General features: G+C 35.9%; 1 protein-coding gene across 6 annotated transcripts in view; it reads left to right on the top strand.

Moving 5' to 3' along the window:
* LOC114049572 (probable methyltransferase TARBP1) overlaps window positions 1-19,069 on the top strand; it is a 90,676-nt gene that overhangs the window by 35,498 nt on the left and 36,109 nt on the right. For all 6 annotated transcript variants that reach the window (XM_027870817.1, XM_027870816.1, XM_027870815.1 and 3 more), the window contains 8 exons: window positions 7,619-7,716; window positions 8,074-8,235; window positions 11,883-12,070; window positions 12,451-12,706; window positions 12,807-12,995; window positions 13,471-13,670; window positions 13,865-13,936; window positions 15,596-15,716. In XM_027870817.1, coding sequence (XP_027726618.1) covers window positions 7,619-7,716; window positions 8,074-8,235; window positions 11,883-12,070; window positions 12,451-12,706; window positions 12,807-12,995; window positions 13,471-13,670; window positions 13,865-13,936; window positions 15,596-15,716 — 1,286 coding nt within the window. The remainder of the gene's footprint in view (window positions 1-7,618; window positions 7,717-8,073; window positions 8,236-11,882; window positions 12,071-12,450; window positions 12,707-12,806; window positions 12,996-13,470; window positions 13,671-13,864; window positions 13,937-15,595; window positions 15,717-19,069) is intronic.

Genomic DNA, 19,069 nt, shown 5'->3' with positions numbered 1-19,069 from the left:
TTTCTGGAGACACTAATGAAATTGGAGGTAGAAGAATCAAGAGTCATAGGAAAGAGAGGTGAGTGTGGTACCATAGTTGGTTACTTATTTCTAATTCAATTTAATTTGGAACATTAAAAAATTTAATAGATACTGGAGTGGTTTGCCTTTTCCTTCTCTAGGGTATTTCTTTTTTTTTTTTAACAGATGAGGAACTGAGGCAAATAGGGGTTGTGACCTTATGTAACACAAAATAGAATGTGGAAGATAGTAAAAAGGTCCGAGGGATATGGGAGCTCAGATGAGATAGAGATTACTTCTGCTTAAAGATATTGAGAAAGAGTACATGAAGATAGCATTTGAAATGGATCTTGAAGGATGGGTTGGAACTCAGTGGATGAAAGTCAAGAGGTAGTGTCAAGGGAACCGCATAAGAAAGGAACAAAGATAGGAAAGTATGGAACTTAGAGTTCGTACAATGATTTATAGAACATGATTCCTAGAGATAGAATGGCTGTTAGAGATATTCTAGTTCCACTCTTTCATTCTATAGGTAAGGTTATTGAGGCCCAGAGAGAGGTTAAGTGATTTGTTCATAGCTGCACAATGTGGAGGCAGAACAGGGATTAGAACTGCATCTTTTGAGTTCACACCAGTGCTCCTACTTGTATACCTTACTGTTTTTGGGATCCCACAACATATTTTTGGGGATGGCAAATACTGTGAATGGTTCCTTATCTCTGCCAAAATCAGTCTTCCTAAAGCACAGTCTGACCTTGTCATTGTCCTATTCAAGGGGTTTTAGTGGCTCCCTGTGGGATCAAATTAAAAATCCTTAGGTCATCATTTAAAATCTGGCTCTGGTTACTTTTCCAGACTAATTTTTTATCGGTGTCCTTAATTCTTTGCTTCAGTCAAGCCTGAATCTGCCTGTCTTCAGATTCCATCTTTACTACTCATAGTTCTGCCTTCTAGGGCCATGTTGAAGGCTAATCTCACATTCATATGAAAGCCCTTCAAATACTGGAAGGTGACTGTCATGTTCTTTTAAGTCCCTCTTATTCTGTTGATTACTATTTTCCTCATTATTCTGGTTTTTCTAAATGCCTGCTGGCTTTTCAATGTTATTTCTAAAAAGTTATTCCTAGAACTAAACACAGTGCCTCAGATATAATTTGACTAGGGCAGAATTCAGGAGGACTGTCACCCCACTTGTTCTGGACACTACCTTTAAATGCAGCCTATGATAATATTAGATTTTTTTGACTGCCACAGAACATTGTTGATTCATTTTCAGTTCACAGCCTTCTAGAACATTGAGATCTTTTTTTTTTTTTTTTGGCAAACAGTATTTTATTTCATATATGTGTGTGTGTGTGTGTGTATATATATATATATATATATAAAATTTTTTTCTAGTTTTCAACATTCAATTCCATAAAATTTTGAGTTCCAAATTTTCTCCCCATCTCTCCCCTCCTCCCACCCCAAGATGGCATGCAATTTGATAGAGGCTCTATATATACATTCATATTGAACCTATTTTCACATTAGTCATATTGTAAAGAAGAATTAGAACCAATGGGAGAAACCACGAGAAAGAAGAAACAAACAAAAAAAGAGAAAGAAAGACCAAATAATATGCTGCATTCAGACTCCATAGTTTTTTTTCTGGATGTGGACAGCATTTTCCATCATGAGTCCTTTGGAGTTGCCTTGGATCCTTGAATTGCTAAGAAGAGATGTCAAAGTTAGTCATTGCACATTGTGGCTGTTACTATGTACAAGGTTCTGTTGGTTCTGCTCACTTCACTCAGCATCAGTTCATGTAAGTTTGGGTTTTTCTGAAGTCTGCCTGCTTATCATTTCTTATAGCACAATAATATTCCATTGCATTCATATGCCACAACTTGTTCAGCCATTTTGCAACTGATGGGCATCCCCTTGATATCCAATTCTTTGCCACCACAAAAAGAGCTGCTATAAGTATTTTTGTACATGTGGGTCCTTTTCCCATTTGTATGATCTCTTTGGGATACAGACCTAGGAGAGGTATTGCTGGGTCAAAGGGTATGTCCAGTTTTATAGCCCTTTGGGGATAGTTCCAAATTGCCCCCCAGAATGGTTGGATCAGTTCACAACTCCACCAACAATGGACGTTGAGATCTTTTTCACAGAAGTGGTTGTCTAGCTGTGCCACACTCCCATCCAGTATTTGTGAAGTTGATTTTTTGAAACCATGTATAGAGTTTTACATTTGTTTGTTTCAGTTGTGTCCAACTCTTTGTGATCCCATTTGGAATTTTCTTGGCAAAGATATTGGAGTGGTTTGCCATTTCATTCTCCAGTTCATATTTCAGATGAAGAAACTAAGGCAAACAGGGTTGAGGCCAAATTTGAACTCAGATCTTCCTGGTTTAGACCTGACACTATATCCACTGTACCGCCTAGCTTCCCGAGTTTTACATTATTGGTTTTTAATTTAATTTCAGTTGATTTGGCCCAAGGTTTGATATATTTTGATTCTGATTGTCATTTAGCATGTTAGTGATGTCTCTGAGCTTTTTGTCGTCTGCCACTTTGACAAACCTGCCTGTTGTCAAATGACTGATAAAAATGCTGAACAGAACAGGGCTATGGACAGGTCATTATAGACCTCTCCAATTGGCATCTGCTTATTAATGACTGCTCTTTAGGATTGATTATTCAACCAATTCTGAATATACTTTACTGTAGTGAGGTATATTTAGACTATGGCTCTTTGTCTTGTCTCTAAGAATAGCATTAGACTGTCACTTGCTTTTGCTTTGCTTATCTAGGTATGTTGTATTTCTGTTACTTCCATAATCCCTCCTGTTTAGTCACCTTGTCAAAAGTGAAAACTCAGTACAGTAAGGACTTTTAGGAATCACTGATTCCAGTTCTAAATGCTTTCAGTGATTCCTTTAGTAATGGGCTCTGGAATTTTGACAAGCTCACTAGCCTATAATTTAAAGATTACTTTTTTTTTTAAAGGGATAACTCATTCCTTTCTCTATCAGCTCTACTCATTTTTCATAATCTTTCAGAGATCACTAATGGTAGGTCAGCAATCGTGTCTGCCAGGTCTTCAAGTATTCTAGAATATAACTTAGCTTGGCCTTGATTTATCTGGGACATAGGTTATAAATCATAGGTCCAGAGCTAGAAGGCACTTGTAAAAAAAAGTCATCTCGTCCAGCTCTCTTATTTTACAAGTGAAGAAACTTAGGCCTGGAGAGGTTAAATGACTTACCTGAGGTCATGTAGATGGTAAGTGGCAGAACTGAATTGGACTGATCCAAATCCAACTCTTCCATGACTCTGTGCTGTGCTCTCTTATTCTCTCCCTACTAATCTTGGGTTTTCACTCCATATAAGCCAGAGATTATTCTACTTGGCAAAGGAAATAAGCAAAATAAGAGTTGACTTGGCTGCTGTGAATTAGGGTCCATGAACAGTGCAAAGGGTTATCCCGGTCCTTTTTTTGAGCCTCCTCATTGGCCTAGCATACAAAAACCCTCCAAAACAAAACAGCTTTTTGCTCTTGCCATTTTCATCAGCTCATTCTGACATTTAACTCTCCTGACAATTTTTATAGGATCATCCTGTGTTGTATTCTTCCTCTCTCACCTGCTCTGGTGTCCATTTTCTAAAAATATTGAAAAAAAAAATTTTTTTTTCTTAGACAACCTTTCCTTTTCCTTATTGTTAGAATTGTTTCTTTCTTGTGCTTTCAGAATTTCACTTTTCAAGAGAGAATTCCTCTAGGGGTTAATTGTTAGTAATCATAACATCTTAAATTATAATGTATATGCTTAACTGTTTTCATGTTGTATCCTCCCTGTGGAATATAAGCTCTTTGAAGTTAGTTAGTTATTCACTTTCTTTGTTTCCTCAGTGCCTTGCACTTGCATTAAGTAAATGCTTACTTAATTGTCTGTTGCATTGAGTTGTCTTAGTTCATGAGGTCCCACCTGTTCTTTTTTTGAATTTTTGAAACCTCTTCTCCTGAAACCTAGGGTACGTATTGGGACTGTCTTACCTTCCCTCCCTTTAACATAATTGCTCTGAACTGATGTGGTCACTTCCCATTGAAGACGTCTTCAGTCACATCCAAGCATTTCCACTGGCTGTCCCCCATGCTTGGAATTCTTTTCCTCACAAACTATTGCCTAGCTTCTTTCTAGTCCCATTTAAAATTCTACCTTCTACAGGATCCAATGTAATTCTATTGCCTTTCCTATGTTGTTTTCAATTTATCCAGTCCTTAGCGTGTTTGTACATAGTTGTTTGCATGTTGTCTCCCTCACTGCGCCGTGAGCTCTTGGAGAGCAGGGACTGTTCTTTGTATTTCTTTATATTCCCAGTGATTTTGCTTTTCTTCGTGTCCTCAGTGCGTAGCACATAGTATGTGCTTAATAAATGTTTACTGGCTGACTGGCTAACATAATTTCTACTCCAACAACCAGTTCTCTTGGTTGGTGAGAATCAGATTCTGAATAAGCTTCTTTCATTGCTTTCTCTACCTTTTGAAGTGTGGAATTATCATTGAGACATTCTAGGAAATTATTATTTGCTCTGTTTTTGGCTTATATCCAGATATTCGAAGTTCTTCCATCCCCCTTAGATCATGTTTCCTTGTTAAGGTTGTGATTTGTTGCTTGAACTCAAGGCATTTCCTTTTTGTCCTGATGAGCTGTAGTATAATTTTTTGGCGGTGTCACTTCTGTTTTGGTGTTTGTTAGTATAATTTTATGACACTTTAGTTTTGGTATTCGTTGATAATTACTCAAATCTTTTCTACCACTTTCCTCCTTTCTGGTTCCTTTATCTGTGTATCTTTCTTAATATACCATGTTGTGCACTTTCCACCTCTCCCGCTTTTACCTGTCTCATTCTTTTTGAATAAGGTTTACACTTACTAGAGCCATATTTCTGTCACTCAGCTGTAGTAATATAGTAAACAGTCAAATCTGTTTCCTTGTGACCTCTAGTTTATTTTACTTATTGCCTATGCTTGTGTATTTGTATATAGCTACCTGAGGCCACTTGTTTTATTGGGGACTTACCTCTTGGAGTTGGGACATGTATAATGTACTCCTTTATAATTCTAGTACTATTGGGAAAAAGATCTATTATCTATGTTAAATCAAGCTTACTTTTACCATATGTAGTATATTTTAGGACCTGACTAGACCTGATTTGTATATCTAATTCTGTGTAATAAGAAACCTTAGTAAATATTTATAGCAGCACTTGTGGTAGCAAAGAAGTAAGAAAAGTGGGTGCTCATTGATTGGGGAACAGCTGAACAAATCCTGATATATGATTTTTTTTTTTTAAGTTTTTAGGCAATTGGGGTTAAGTGACTTGCCCAGGGTCGCACAGCTAGTAAGTGTCAAGTGTTGGTCTGAGGCCGGATTTGAACTCAGGTCCTCCTGACTTCAAGGCCGGTGCTCTATCCACTGTACCACCTAGCTGCCCCATGATATATGATTTTAATGGAATGTTATTGCACCACAAGAAATCATGAATGTGAATAATTTAAAAAAATTTGGGAAGACTTTGTGAATTGAAGCATACGTAGTGAAGCAAGTGGAACAAGATAGCAATTTACATGACGGACACTATATGATATAAAGTATATATTATTTATATATAATATAAAGTAATATAAAGAAAAGCAATATCAGAAAGATTCAGAATTCTGATCAGTGCACTGACTAGTGAGATCAGTGTCCTGAAGCATCCCTCCTGCCTCATCAGAGAGGTTGTGGAATAGAGCTGTAGAATGGGTTATACATTTCTACACGTGGCCAAGGTGTTGATTTATTTTGCTTAATTAAACTTTATTACAAGGCATGGTTATGTTTTTGTGGAGAAGGTGTCATTGAGAAGTTTAGTGGTATAAGAAGAGAGTATAAAACGCTTTGTCAGAAGGGGTTTCTTCTTTTAGAAAATATCCACATTTTTAAGAAAATGTGTTTGGTATTTTGAGAGAGCATTACAAACCGTTTAATTCTCTCAGTGCTAAACATAAAAAATAACATGGCATTCTCTAGGTTGAAGTAATGGACCCAGTGTGGCCCCTCTACTGCTTGTAACCTCTGGCTACCTTGGAGCTCCCTCCACCTCACTAATCTCCTCAGCCTTTCGGTGAATTTGGCAGAATGAAGGCTGTAAATTTGTTTCATGCATCTCTTTGCTCTCCTGGGTTATTCCCACTTGTGTTCTCAGTCTCAGTCTTTATGTATTTTGTTCATATGATGTTGGGCCTGACCCAGATAAACATCTTTAGTTTAAAAAGGGCCATACACACTTTTTTTGTATTCACTAATAACAGAAACACTTGACTGTTGCTATTATAGAACAATTTTTTAGGTATACAAGTTATGACTATTAAAGAATGAGACTGAGCCTGTGAGCCTGCCACAAAATTCAGACTGCTGACTCTTTGTGTATGTACCTCTTTATTTAAATAGTGTTTTCTTTTTCTATGTACGTCTGTTATGCTCACTCTTCTCTTGCACACCACGGGGAATATGATGACCGTTATTCCTAACTTTTCTTGGAAAAGAAAACTAAGCTGTTGTGTTTATATACAAATGAAGGGAAATTATATTATGTTACTCAGTCACTAGGCCTTCCACAAAGGGATTAGGAGGATTGGGTCAAATTTGTATGTTTGTATTACAAATCTTTCAGTTTTTCTAACTGTAAAGCAAAGTTACTAGCTGGTGAACTCATTTTTATTAAATACTTTCTATAGGAAAGTTACCACATCAAAGGTTATATAGTATAGGGAAGATGTCAGTAAGTAGCTTTCTGTTGTAGAGTGTTACAGTAGTAGACAGCTTGTGTAGGGACCGTGGTAGTAATGGTGGAAAGAAAGAGAACAACTACTATGTTCTATTTGTCTTGCATCTTACTACCTGGCCTTATACCCCTAAACATTGCATTCTCTCTCATAATAAATTAGGCCAGTTCTGTGTGATTAGAAGTGCCTAAGTAACTAGGAGTATTTATACATATGATAATTAGTATACATAGGACATTTAAACAATTGAATGTCATTTAGACAAGAAAATGAAGAAATTAATGTAATGTTTCCTTTCATGATTTGGGTGATGAGTAGGGACACTAAATAAACATTCTTTTATTAAAGAAATTGCTTCCCTCTATCTACCATTAGCTTGTGGCTTCTTGGCACTGGGGGTCCAGTATGAACAGCTATTGTTGTAATGCATAATGATGTACCATAATATATCATCAGTTTCTATGAATTTTGCTATCACAGCTAAAGTTCTGCCTTCTGCAGGAAGACTTTCCCACTACTCCTTTTATTTAGTGCCCTCCCTCTTAATGGTATTTCCAGTTTTTCTTGTACGTATCTTGTTTGCATATACTTTTTTGCATATTGTCTCTTCCCTACTAGACTTTGAACTCTGTGAGAACAGGGCCTTTTTTTTTTTTTTTTTTGCCTTTTTTTTTGTATCCCCAACGCTTAGTACAGTGCCTGGCCCTTTAGTAAGTGCTCAATAAATGCTTTATGTCTTGAGTAATAGTTTTAGTTACATTTCTGGTGTTTCTGGAATAATGTACTTTTTCTTTGGCACAGATGGGGTACTCACTGTTCTTCAGAATTCTGTCATGTCCACTGCAGAAAGTATTTCTGAGTTTCTTGTTAGAAGGCTAACTGCCAATGAATTGAGTACTGTAAGTATTTAACGGAATAACCTGACAGTTGTGTTGTTAAATTGAAATATTATGTAATATTTTTCCCCTTAGATAAATCTACTGAAAAGTCTCTTTACACGTAAGAACTGGAGTGATGCCTGCCATCCAACTCTTTTGCCAAATGATTGTTGGCTCTTTCATGCTCCCCCAGTGACCCATTTGTGTGTGTGTGTGAATGTTTGTAAAAATTAGATGTTTTATCTTTCGATTATGATTCCTTGCTTTTGTTTTAATATGTAATCCATTTGTGAAGGATCACTGAATCTTGATTTTTACTTGTAATTTTTTATTAGAGATATTTTAATATCAATTATACATATCTTTTATTTGTCTTAGGTTTCAGATCTAGAACGTTGTCACTTATACTTAACAATGTTATCTGAACTTGTGAATTTACATGGGAAGGTTGGTTGGAAAAACAGTGACTCCATTTGGAGATTCATTTCCCTTTTAAAAAATGCCTCCATTCTGCATCTGCAAGACATAAGTAGTGAAAAGGTAATTTTTCTAATGTAATTTTTTTGTGAGCCTGTTGTAGCTTACAAGAAGTATTATTAGATCTAATTGCAGTAATTAATCGATTAATCAATGAGCCTTTATTAAGCAACATCTTTGTTTGAGGCATTATGCTAAGAGCTGGGGATATGAAGATAAAAATGAAACAGTCTGCCCTCAAGAAGCTTTCATTCATTTGAGGGAGACATACATAAATAAGCAAAATATATACAAATTGAATACAAAGTAAATTTTCTGTTGTGGAGAAGGGCACTAGCACTTGGGAGGATTAAGGAAGGCTTCATGTAGAAAATGAATTTTCATTTTCAACTGAATTTTGAAATAAATAAAGAATTTTAAGAAGTGGCAGTCCATTCCAGGCATGGAGGACAACTTAATTCAAAAATACAGAAAAGCATGACATAGTGTCATGTGAGAGGAAGAACAGAAAGATCAGTTTGGATGAACTATAAATGCACAAAGGGCAGTAAATGGATAATAAGTTTGGAAAGGTGGGTTGGAGGCAGATTGTGAAGGACTCTAAAGCTAAATGGAAGAGCTTACTTTTTTTTTTTTTTTTGGTTTGTTTGTTTTTTAGGCAATTGGGGTTAAGTGACTTGCTCAGGGTCACACAGCTAGTAAGTGTCAAGTGTTTGGTCTGAGGCCGGATTTGAACTCCGGTCCTCCTGACTTCAGGGCCGGTGCTCTATCCACTGTACCACCTAACTGCCCCGAGAGCTTACTTTTCATCCTAGAGGAAATAGGGAGCCAGTAGGGTTTACTAAGTAGGGTAGTGACCTCATCTAACATGTGCTTTAGGAAAATCACTTTGGTAACTGAGGTGTGGTAAGACTAAAATTACAAATCACTTATGACTGACTAATTTCATTATGCTAGGCATCAGTTTCTCCAGCTGTAGAATAGGAAGATTGGACTATATGATTTTGAAAGTGTTTTTCTTCTCTCCATCTATGATCCTGTCACCCTACTTTATAATAACAGAAGAATGTAGGTGGCCACGTAGTCTTGTGAAAAGGAGCATGACTGAGTTAGAAGGAGAATGAAGACGTGTCATGACACCTCAGTTCAGATCTAGGTAGGCTGAGCTAAGTGACACCATAGATAGAACCTAGGACTTAGAATCAGGGAGTCTTAAGTTCAAATCCTGCCTCAGACCAGCTGTGACCCCGGGAAAGTCACTTAATCTCTGTGTGCAAAATGGGGATAACAACACCTACTTCCCAGTGTTGTTTTGAGGACCAACTGAGATAATAATTGTAAAGCACTTTACAAACCTTAAATTGCTATGTAAATGCTACTTGTTGCTATTATTATCATTATGAGAAACAGTACTTCATTGTGCCTATTTCTTATATAGCAGATGAGGACAGTACTTTTAGCCTGACTGCCCGGGGTTATAGGAAGGATGAAATGACAGCAGATGGGAAAGTCCTGTGAACAATTCCACGACTCTGTAATGGAAGACAATGTTGTTATTTAAAGTTGGCTCACTTGTCCAGAATTCTCACTCAGGAATAGTGGCACCAAGACCTTGTGTGTGTGTTGTGCTTCAAGCATCCTCCATGTAATCTCAGTAACTCGTTTGGATCCATCATCCCTGGACCTCTCTAGGCCAGTAAGATCAAAGAATCATAGAAAGAGATCAAGAAAGGACCTTGCATATCACCTTGTCCAAACCCTCTCATTTTATAGATGATGAAACAGGCTCAGAGAAGTCCTTAGGTGACTTAGGGTCACACAGGTAATAAGTGGCAAAACTGGAAATTGAACCTGGGTCTTGTGTCTCCAAATGCAGCACTGTTTCTAGTGTTTCACGTTGTATTTTGATGACAAGGGAAAAAAATTAACTTAAATAATTATATTGTTCCATAAAAATTATATTTTGTTTATATCTAATAGGTATAAATATTTTAAAAAGTTCCTGTAGTTATGTAATAAAATAACAACTACTACATGAAAATTGTTACAATTTTATAAAGGTAGGGATGTTCTCTTTGCAAAATTTAATGATACAATTTCTTGTAGTATATATAGATGTATCGTTTAGCTTTTTGTTCTTACTGAACAAAGTGGCTAGCATAAATAAAGCTGTCTACAGTGATGAAAGCTCTTTACGTAACTTTCATGAATAATTTTCTAATCTGTTACTAAGAATATGAGTTAATCTAACTTTATATTTTTTCATTTTGGGTCCTAGAGAAGTAGCCCAGTTACCCAGGTAGTAAAGCTGGGATTTGAACCTGGATTCTGTTGATGCCAGATTGAGTGCTCCTTCTAGTACACTACAGGCACCATTAAAATATTTAATTTTTAAGGGTCCTTTTTATTTCACTTTTTGAAATACTTTGAACTTTTTTTAAGGTTATGAAGGATCATAGTATATAAAAAGGAATTAAATTCCTCACTGCAAAAGTGTTGTAATATCAAAATGGTCTGCATAGACATTGGTCCCCCCTTTAGGATAGGGAAAATTTAAACAACATTTCCTGCAAGTGATATGATATAGACATGACTAATCGGCAACATGTGAGACACCTATGGCCCTGGGAGTCTTTGCAATGCTTCAGCCTCTCTTTTTAAGGCTGTCACATCCTACCACAACTGATACTTGTAAAATGAATGTGTGGCCACCCAAGCTCCTAGATTACAGATTGTGATTTATAATGTCTGTACACAAGTCAGTCAACAAGCATTTATTAAATGCTTCCATAAGCACCTGCTCAATACCAGGCATTGTGCAAAGCACAGAGAATACTAAGAAAGGCAGAAACACTGTCCTTCTCCTTAAGAAGCTCACATTGTAATGGAGGAGAAATATTTAAGTAACTATGTACACAGAAACATAACTAGGTATATAGAATAGACACACACATATATATATACATATATTTGTATAATATATAATACACATGTACAGTGAGTGGGAAGGTAATCTTAGAGGAAAGGCCAGGAACACAGTTGACAGAGAATATGAATGACAGAGTAAGCAGAAGTGAAAGAGTTTCTTGTAAATATGTTGGAAGCTCAGGAGTGTTATACATACAGGATATGCATACACTTGGAGGTATAGTGATGTGATGTGGGCAGCTGGGTGGCATAATAGGAAGACCACTGGACTTGGAGTCAGGAAGACCTTATTTCAAAATCTGCTTCAGACACTTAATAGTTGTGTAGCTCCCTGAGCAAGTGATTTAATTTCTCAGCTTCAGTTTCCTCATCTGTAATATGAGAATAATAATAGCACCTGAGAAGGTTGATGAAGTAGATCAAATGAGATATTTTAGAAGTGTTTTGCAAACCTTAAGGCACTATATAGATGTTAGCTAATATTATTAAATAGTGGTGACCTAAATTACTCTTGGTCGAGAATAGGATTTTGTTACTAACTGTAGCACTTGTTCAGTGACTTTGAGCTATGTGGTTAAGGCTCTGTGCATTGGTTTACACAGCACATTCATCAGTGAGTCATTTTCTGTAGTCAGGAAGGATGACATTTCTTTTGCTTTTCTCCAGAGAGCAGAAGTAGGAGAAGTTGGTGGAAATTGTAGAGAGGTAGACTTATTATTGCTTTAAAGATATAATGGACTTGAACTGACTTTATGTTAAACAATTTTTTTTTTCCTTATCAGGAACCAAAACTAGGTAAACAGATTCAGAAAGTAGTTAGTATGGCGTGTTTGTCAGTGGTCTGTGGGATCCTCTCCCAGCAATCAGATTTGCATCTTGATTTCCTAGATACTGAAATTTTGGAAAACTTTATTTCTTCCTTTCACCTCAACCAGATAGTAAGAAAGCCACATGCTGAGGAACAAAACAGGTTTGTACCAATCCTTTCTAGCTTAAGATGTTCTTGAACTGTTTCTTTTATTGCTGTTAGAAATTTTTAAAATCCCAAATCCTATCCTTGTGTTTTAGTAATTGAATTAGATACTCATCTCATCCAGCCCTGCTGTTGTCAGTTTGGTTAGACCATGTGTAGTTGTATTTGTCTTAGACTGCAATAGTATTAGCAAATTTTCTTCTTGTTAGCTGATGATGAGTAGGCTTCTTCAATTTAAGTGATTCTCTTCTGGGCAGGGGAACTTGATGGTAGTAATGTTTAAATTTGTCTCTATAAGAACATTGTATTGTATGTGCAAAGAAAATAAAACTTTACCATAAATAACTATAGGTAGTAATGGTATTTTTTTGTTACAGTTTATTTGAAGAATCATCTTCCCAGGGATGGGGGAGAGTAGTTGCACAGTATATTCATGATCAATGGCTCTGCCTCTCATTCCTGTTAAACAAATACCATACCCTTATACCAACCACAGAGGGTGAGATGGAGCCCTTTCTGCATGTCATTCCAAAGCCAGTAGGCATTTTGCAGTCTGCATTAGAAGCCCTCACTATCCTTCCTTCTGATCAAGTTTTGCCAGTGTTTCATTGCATGAAAATACTGGTTCCTAAAGTAAGTGATAGATTTGTCAATTTAAGTCTAGCTGTAGAAATAATTACAGAATTTTTTGAAATTAAGTGATAACTGCCTCCCTTTTTTTGTTTTTCTAAAGCTTCTTTACTCCTCGGAATCACTCTGCATTGAGTCTTTTGATATGGCTTGGAAAATTATATATTCTTTGAGCAATACACAACTGATATTCTGGTCTAATTTAAAAGCTTTTGTCCAGTTTGTCTTTGATATCAGAGTTCTTGCTGTTGCTGCCAGAATCAAGGGCCAGGCATATTCAAAAATAAAGGAGGTAAATTTTTTTTTAGCATAGCCTCTGGGATTATCATTTGTGGGTAAGAAATTTTAAGCTACCACTAAATTTACTATATTCAGTTATGAACTTAAAGATAACTAATTAGCACAGTGTAATGGGGCTTTATATGATTAAAAAAGAAATCTAAACCTAAGTATGCCGTGAAGTTTTCTTTTTAGGGAAAAGTGGCAGGGTTATTTATTCATTTTTTCCTGTTTTGGGGAGGGAATTTGTTCCTTTGGAGATTTCTAGATGATTAGGAAACCAGAGTGATCTTGTTAGTGCTATGATTTTTTGACTTTTTTTAACTGTCTCTAGGCATTGAATAGATTTGTTTATAGACTTGATGTTGGTTTTGTTGTAGCTTCTATTTGATTAGAGGTTGTTCACCTAATAGTTTATAGGGACACTGATTTCTTTGAAAGCAAAAATGCAAGTAAGTAAATTGACTTCCATTTTATTTTCATTTCAGATTATATATAAGATAATTGAAATGTCCACAACAAAGACTGGGGTCTTGAATATATTGATAAGTTATTGCTGTCGATCTTGGATAGTTCCTACTTCAGATGATTTGACTCTATCCCAAGATCCATTTTCAAGTGCTAGGGATTATATTGAACTTATTATTGAAGGCTGCATCTTTGGAACTGTGTTCAGACGAGATCAAAGGTAAAAAAGCACTTGATTTCATACTATTATATTTACATTAGATAACTTAATTGGGTAGAATTATATGTGCCAGCTACTTTACATTGCTTTTCTTTGTTTTGAAGCTGTTAAGAGAAATAAAAACTATTAGATTTGGAATTTTGTACTTTAATCTTTTAAAAATATTCTTTTGTCTTTTTTTTTTTTTTGTCAAGGCTTATACAGAATGTACAAACCTTCATAGAAAATCTTGGACATGGATGTGCAGCAAATGTTGTTACAGAAAAGTAAATATGTTTAATATTTTTTCTTGTGTAAACATAAATGGGAAATTGTTTCTTTATTATTATGAAGACACCTTTGTTAAATGGGGGAATATTTATGAGTTAGAAAAAATAAGACCTAATTAAATTAACATTTATTAAGCACTTGTTATATGTAAGGAACAATGTTGTTTAAGCCAGCTGTCAAAAAACACATTTAAATGTACTATTCTTTGAAAACTCTTTTTCTTGGTGCTATTGCCAATAATGTAAAATTTCAGTATTATAACCCTTGCACTAAAAGCCCAGAATGAAAAAAATGATTGACTACAGAAGATTTTTAGGCCCCTTTAGAATGTATTAAAGTGATTTATTCTTTAGATTTTCTTTGTTATGAAATTTACAGATGGCATAGCTAACTGATTAATACCATATCAAACAAAATATAGTTACTCTGAAACATTTTAGAAGTTTTTATCTCTGATTAGATCTGATTTCTCTGATCCATTCTGTGAACTCACCCTTATGAAAGTAATTTATTTTGTCCCTGAGAGAAAACAGTATTGTATTATTCACTTTGATTTATGTTTGTGAGAACTCATAATGAATTTCATCATTCTTTACTTTTCTTTGTAAAACCAAAAGTTATAGTCATTAAAATATATTATTTTGAAAGATATTCCCAGGTGCATTGTAGAGTATCTGCTATTATTCATGGAGCTGAATTTCTCCACTTTTAAAAAAGACTTTATGTTTTAAACAAGAGAGAGAACAGGGGTTCTACAGGGGTTACTGGGGCCCCTGACCCTTAAGGAGTCCATGGATAGATTCAGGGAGTTCATGATCTTGCATGGGGGAAAAAATCCATTATTATTTTAACAATCTCTACAGAAATTTAGAATTTCTTTCAATTATTAATTAAAAAACAAAACAAAACAACTTTTTTTCTAAGAAGGGGTCTGTAGACTTCATGTGACTGCCAAAGTGATCCATGACTCAAAAAGGGTGAAGAACCCTTGTGGTAGAACACAGCATATGTAAAATTTTCCAGTTAACTTAAAATGATATCCTCATTCGTATTAGAATAGAGAGTGTGGAAATTCATTAAATTAACTGCCAATAATTTTTGCTAAGATGGTTTATATTTAGCTCTGCTTCTCGTAGTTTTTCAAATAGGAGTGTAAAGGAGTGCAAGAATATAGGCCCCCTTTGCCAGATGTACCTTGTATTTTTTAATATTGAAAAATACTAGCCATTGTGATACTTGATATTTATTCCAATTGTTACTTGAGAAAAGGAATATTTGCAATCTTGGATGTAATCTGCTTTTATAAGGTTTTATTGCTTGGCTATGATATCAGATGTGCTTTCCTTGGTATGTGAAGGTGATACTACTTGTCCAATATCAATAGAGTATGAATGTTGAATAAGAACAGGTGTCAACTTGGATTTGTGTTGATCCATTCATACTTTCTGGAGAGTTCCCCCAATTGACTAAAATATGATTCTTTTTATCTTCAATGTTAAGCAGTAATGAAAAATTATTTTCATTAAATTTGGGACTTTTAACTTAATAAAATTTGTTTTACCAGGGTTTTTAAAAAATGTTTTAATAAAATAGTTTCATTTGCTTACAACACATTCAAGATATATTAAATATTATTCAATACATGTGTTTTCCAGTACTAACAGAGATGACCATTATGTGAGAGTTTGCACTATCAAATTCCTTTGTTTATTGGATGGATCAAATATTTCCCACAAGATGTTTATAGAAGATCTTGCAATCAAGCTACTAGATAAAGTAAAGATGTTACTTTATTTTACCTTTAAGATAATTTAAAAATAATCTTTGTTTTTATTAAAGGACTAACAATATAGTGGTGTATTAACCCAGCAGGTTCAGTCAGCAAGTGCATTATTCTTTTCACATAGGCAGAAAGTACATTTTAGTGTTTTGAAAAAAACAAAACCTCTAAATCAAGAAGAAATTAGCTTTAGTGTTTATTTCTAAACATTTGGGTTCAATATTAGTGTAGTTACTATGTTAGGCAAAATTGTTTTATTGGACCTAGTTTTTATATCTAAAAAACAGACAGCATAAATATAAAAGTATTGTTATAAGCTCTGGATTGTGGATTTTCAGAAAAATGTGTCAGGATTTGCATCTCCATAAATTCTTCCTGTTGTATTACATGATGGCAATTTCCCATTATTAAAATAATCAGTGTAGCTAAGTGGGCAAATTTCTTGAAACTGTATGCTCAGCTCTGTACTTTGGGAGTTAGTTTAAGATATGAAAAAAGAGGTAGTAAAAAAGCACCAAGCTGGTTTCTGTTTTCACACTTTAAATCGTTAGCTTTTGGGTCCTGTGGTTTTGAAATCCCCATTGCTTAGAGTGGTAAATTCCACTAATGGCTCTGTCATTGACTTGTTTTGTGAAGAGAGAGTGATTCAACTTTAATAATTCTATAATTCTGACACAATGTAGGAAATTTGGAACGTTCAAGGATGTGTCTAAGTTTGGTTCTCTTTTGGTAGGATTTCAGAAAGGAATAGAATAATGAAGTAATTCAGCTCAATAGGATTCAGTTCTTGCTATATGTCAGTCACTGGGCTCAATGTTGAGAGTGCATGTACAAAAATGGAATAGTCTCTGACCTCAACAATCTTATATGTTACTGAGGGGAAAATGTCAAGTGCATAGATAAATAAATAAAAAATATATAGAAGGAAAAAGCAAAGTAATTTTGAAGTGTGTGTGTAGGGGGTAAGTGTACTAATGACTGGAGGTTTCAAGAAAGGCATCTTGTAGGGGGTGACACTTGATCTGAGCCTTGAAAGGAGTTACCCGGTAGTCTTAACAGGTGGAGGTTAGGAGAAAGCATTCCAGGTATAGGAAATAATCTGTGTAAGGGTAGGAGTTGGAATACTGTCTATGGGGAGAAGTTGGGAGGGAGTACCTGCCCTGCATCTCATGTATCTGTCATGGTTTTTTACTACTCAAATAGCCATTGCTATAGTTTAGTTCCTTCTCTTACAGCTAACTGCCTCCTACTTGGTCTCTTCACCTCAAGTCACATTTAGGCATGAAGTCAGGGAAAACTTCCTCCCAGAGCTGTGTGCAAGAGGAACTGCTACTTTTAGAGGGAGTGGAAGGTGTTAAAGCAGAGCCTGGACAGTCACTTGTGGGACAGGTTATGGTGGGCATTTCTAAATAGCTGCAGAGGTCCCTTTCAGCTCTTAGATTCTGTGAAGTATCTCTCGACTCCAGTCCATCCTCCACAGAGTTGCCAAAGTTATTTTCCTGAAGTGCAGATCTGTTCATGTTACTTCACTACAAGGTAAACTACAGTGGCTTCCTATTAACTCCCAAGATAAAATGGGAATTCCTCTGTTTGGCTTTCACAGTCTGGCTCTAGTTAGTTTTTCCAGCCTCATTATATATTACTTTCTTTCCCACACTTTATGGTACAGCTAAACTGGTTTTCTTGATCTTTGCAATCAGCACTCTGTCTTTTGTCTCATTGCTTTTGTATTGGTCATCCCTGATACCTAGAATGTACTCCTTTACCACCATCTCAGAGAATCCTTTATTTCCTTCAAGACTCAGACTAACCTGATGCCCCACCTTCTAGTGCCCTTTCTCCATATACCACCTTGTATTCTTCTCTGTATGTCTTCTCTTTTAAAAGTAGAGGGTTTTATTTTTGTCTTTGTATCTCCAGTGCCAGTGTGTGATATGTAGTAGGCACTTAATACTAGTTTATTGATTAATATGAAATTTGTTGAGAGCGATAGGTTAGAATGAGACTGTAGAGGACTTTAAATGCCAAAGGAATTTGTATTTGATCCTAGAAGCATTAGGGAACCATTAAAACTTCTTGATCAAAGGTAATAACATGGTCAGAGCTGTTCTAGGATGATCAGTTTGGCAGTTATGTACAGAATGAATTGGAGATGGGAAGTACTGGTAGAAAGGAGGTCAGTTAGATGGCATTTGGAATAGTCTAGGCAAGAGGCAGGGCCTGAAGTAGAGTGGTGGCCATGTGGATGGAGAGGAAAAGATAATACAGAGGTAGAATTAACAGGACTTAGTATCTGATTGAATATGGGAATGAGGGAGAAGGAAGAATTGAGGATGATTTCAAGGTTTCAGCCTGGGTGACTGCAAAGATAGTAGCATCCCAACAAATACAGAGAAGTTACAGTGTATGATCCAGATGATCAGAAATAAAGTGTTGTACATTTTGGCTTTAGTTTTCATAAAATAAATAACAAAACAAAACACTGAGAGCAATAAATTAAAGAATTTTTTTTGATAGCTATTTTCTTGATAGGTAAATTTGGGTGGAATAGTGGAGAAAGTAAAACAGTAAGCTGTCTGTCTGTCTCTCCCTTCTTCCTTCTGTTTCTCTTTTGATTTCCATCTTGTCTATGTTTTCAAGTAAGAAGTATGTGGTTCTTTGTAATGTGCCTGTTTTAAACTTGTGGAGGATAGCTAGTTGCCCAGAACCGTTATGTACATTTCTTCTGAAAACATAAGGAAACCTTTAATACCTCTGTGTAGAGCACCTTGTGGTGAAGTATAAAATATGGTTTCTGCTGTCAAGGAATTTTCTGTTAAATTTAGTCAGTCAACAAACAAGCATTTATTAAGCACTCATTTATGTGCCTGGCATTGTCCTTTGCAAGCAGCTTAGGCAGTTGGCTCAGTGCTGGGCCTGGAGTCAGGAAGACCTGAGTTGGAATCCAGTCTCATACATTTACTAACTACGTGACGTGGGCAAGTCACTTAGCCCTGTGTACCTTAGTTTCCTCATCTATAAAATGAGCTGGAGAAGAAAATAGCAAACCATTCTAGTATCTCTGCCAGGAAAACCCCAAATGGGATCATGAAGAATTGTACATGACTGAAAAATGACAGAACATCATTGTCCTGAGCACTGAGATACAAAAAAAGGCAAAATCACAGTCCCTGCCTTCCAGGAACTCACTTTATCTCTCTCCCTCTCTCTCTCTTTCTTTGTTTTTTGGTGAGGCAGTCGGGGTTAAGTGACTTGCCCAGGGTCAAACAGCTATTAAGTGTCCAAGTGTCTGAGGCCAGATTTGAACTCAGGTCCTCCTGATTCCAAGGCTGGAGCTCTATCCAATGTG

The sequence above is a fragment of the Vombatus ursinus genome, unplaced genomic scaffold, assembly GCF_900497805.2.
Source record: "Vombatus ursinus unplaced genomic scaffold, bare-nosed wombat genome assembly UNPS02014798.1, whole genome shotgun sequence".
Classification (NCBI taxonomy): Eukaryota; Metazoa; Chordata; class Mammalia; order Diprotodontia; family Vombatidae; genus Vombatus; species Vombatus ursinus.
Note: the sequence above shows the minus strand (reverse complement) of the source record. Positions and strands in the feature narration are given on the sequence as shown.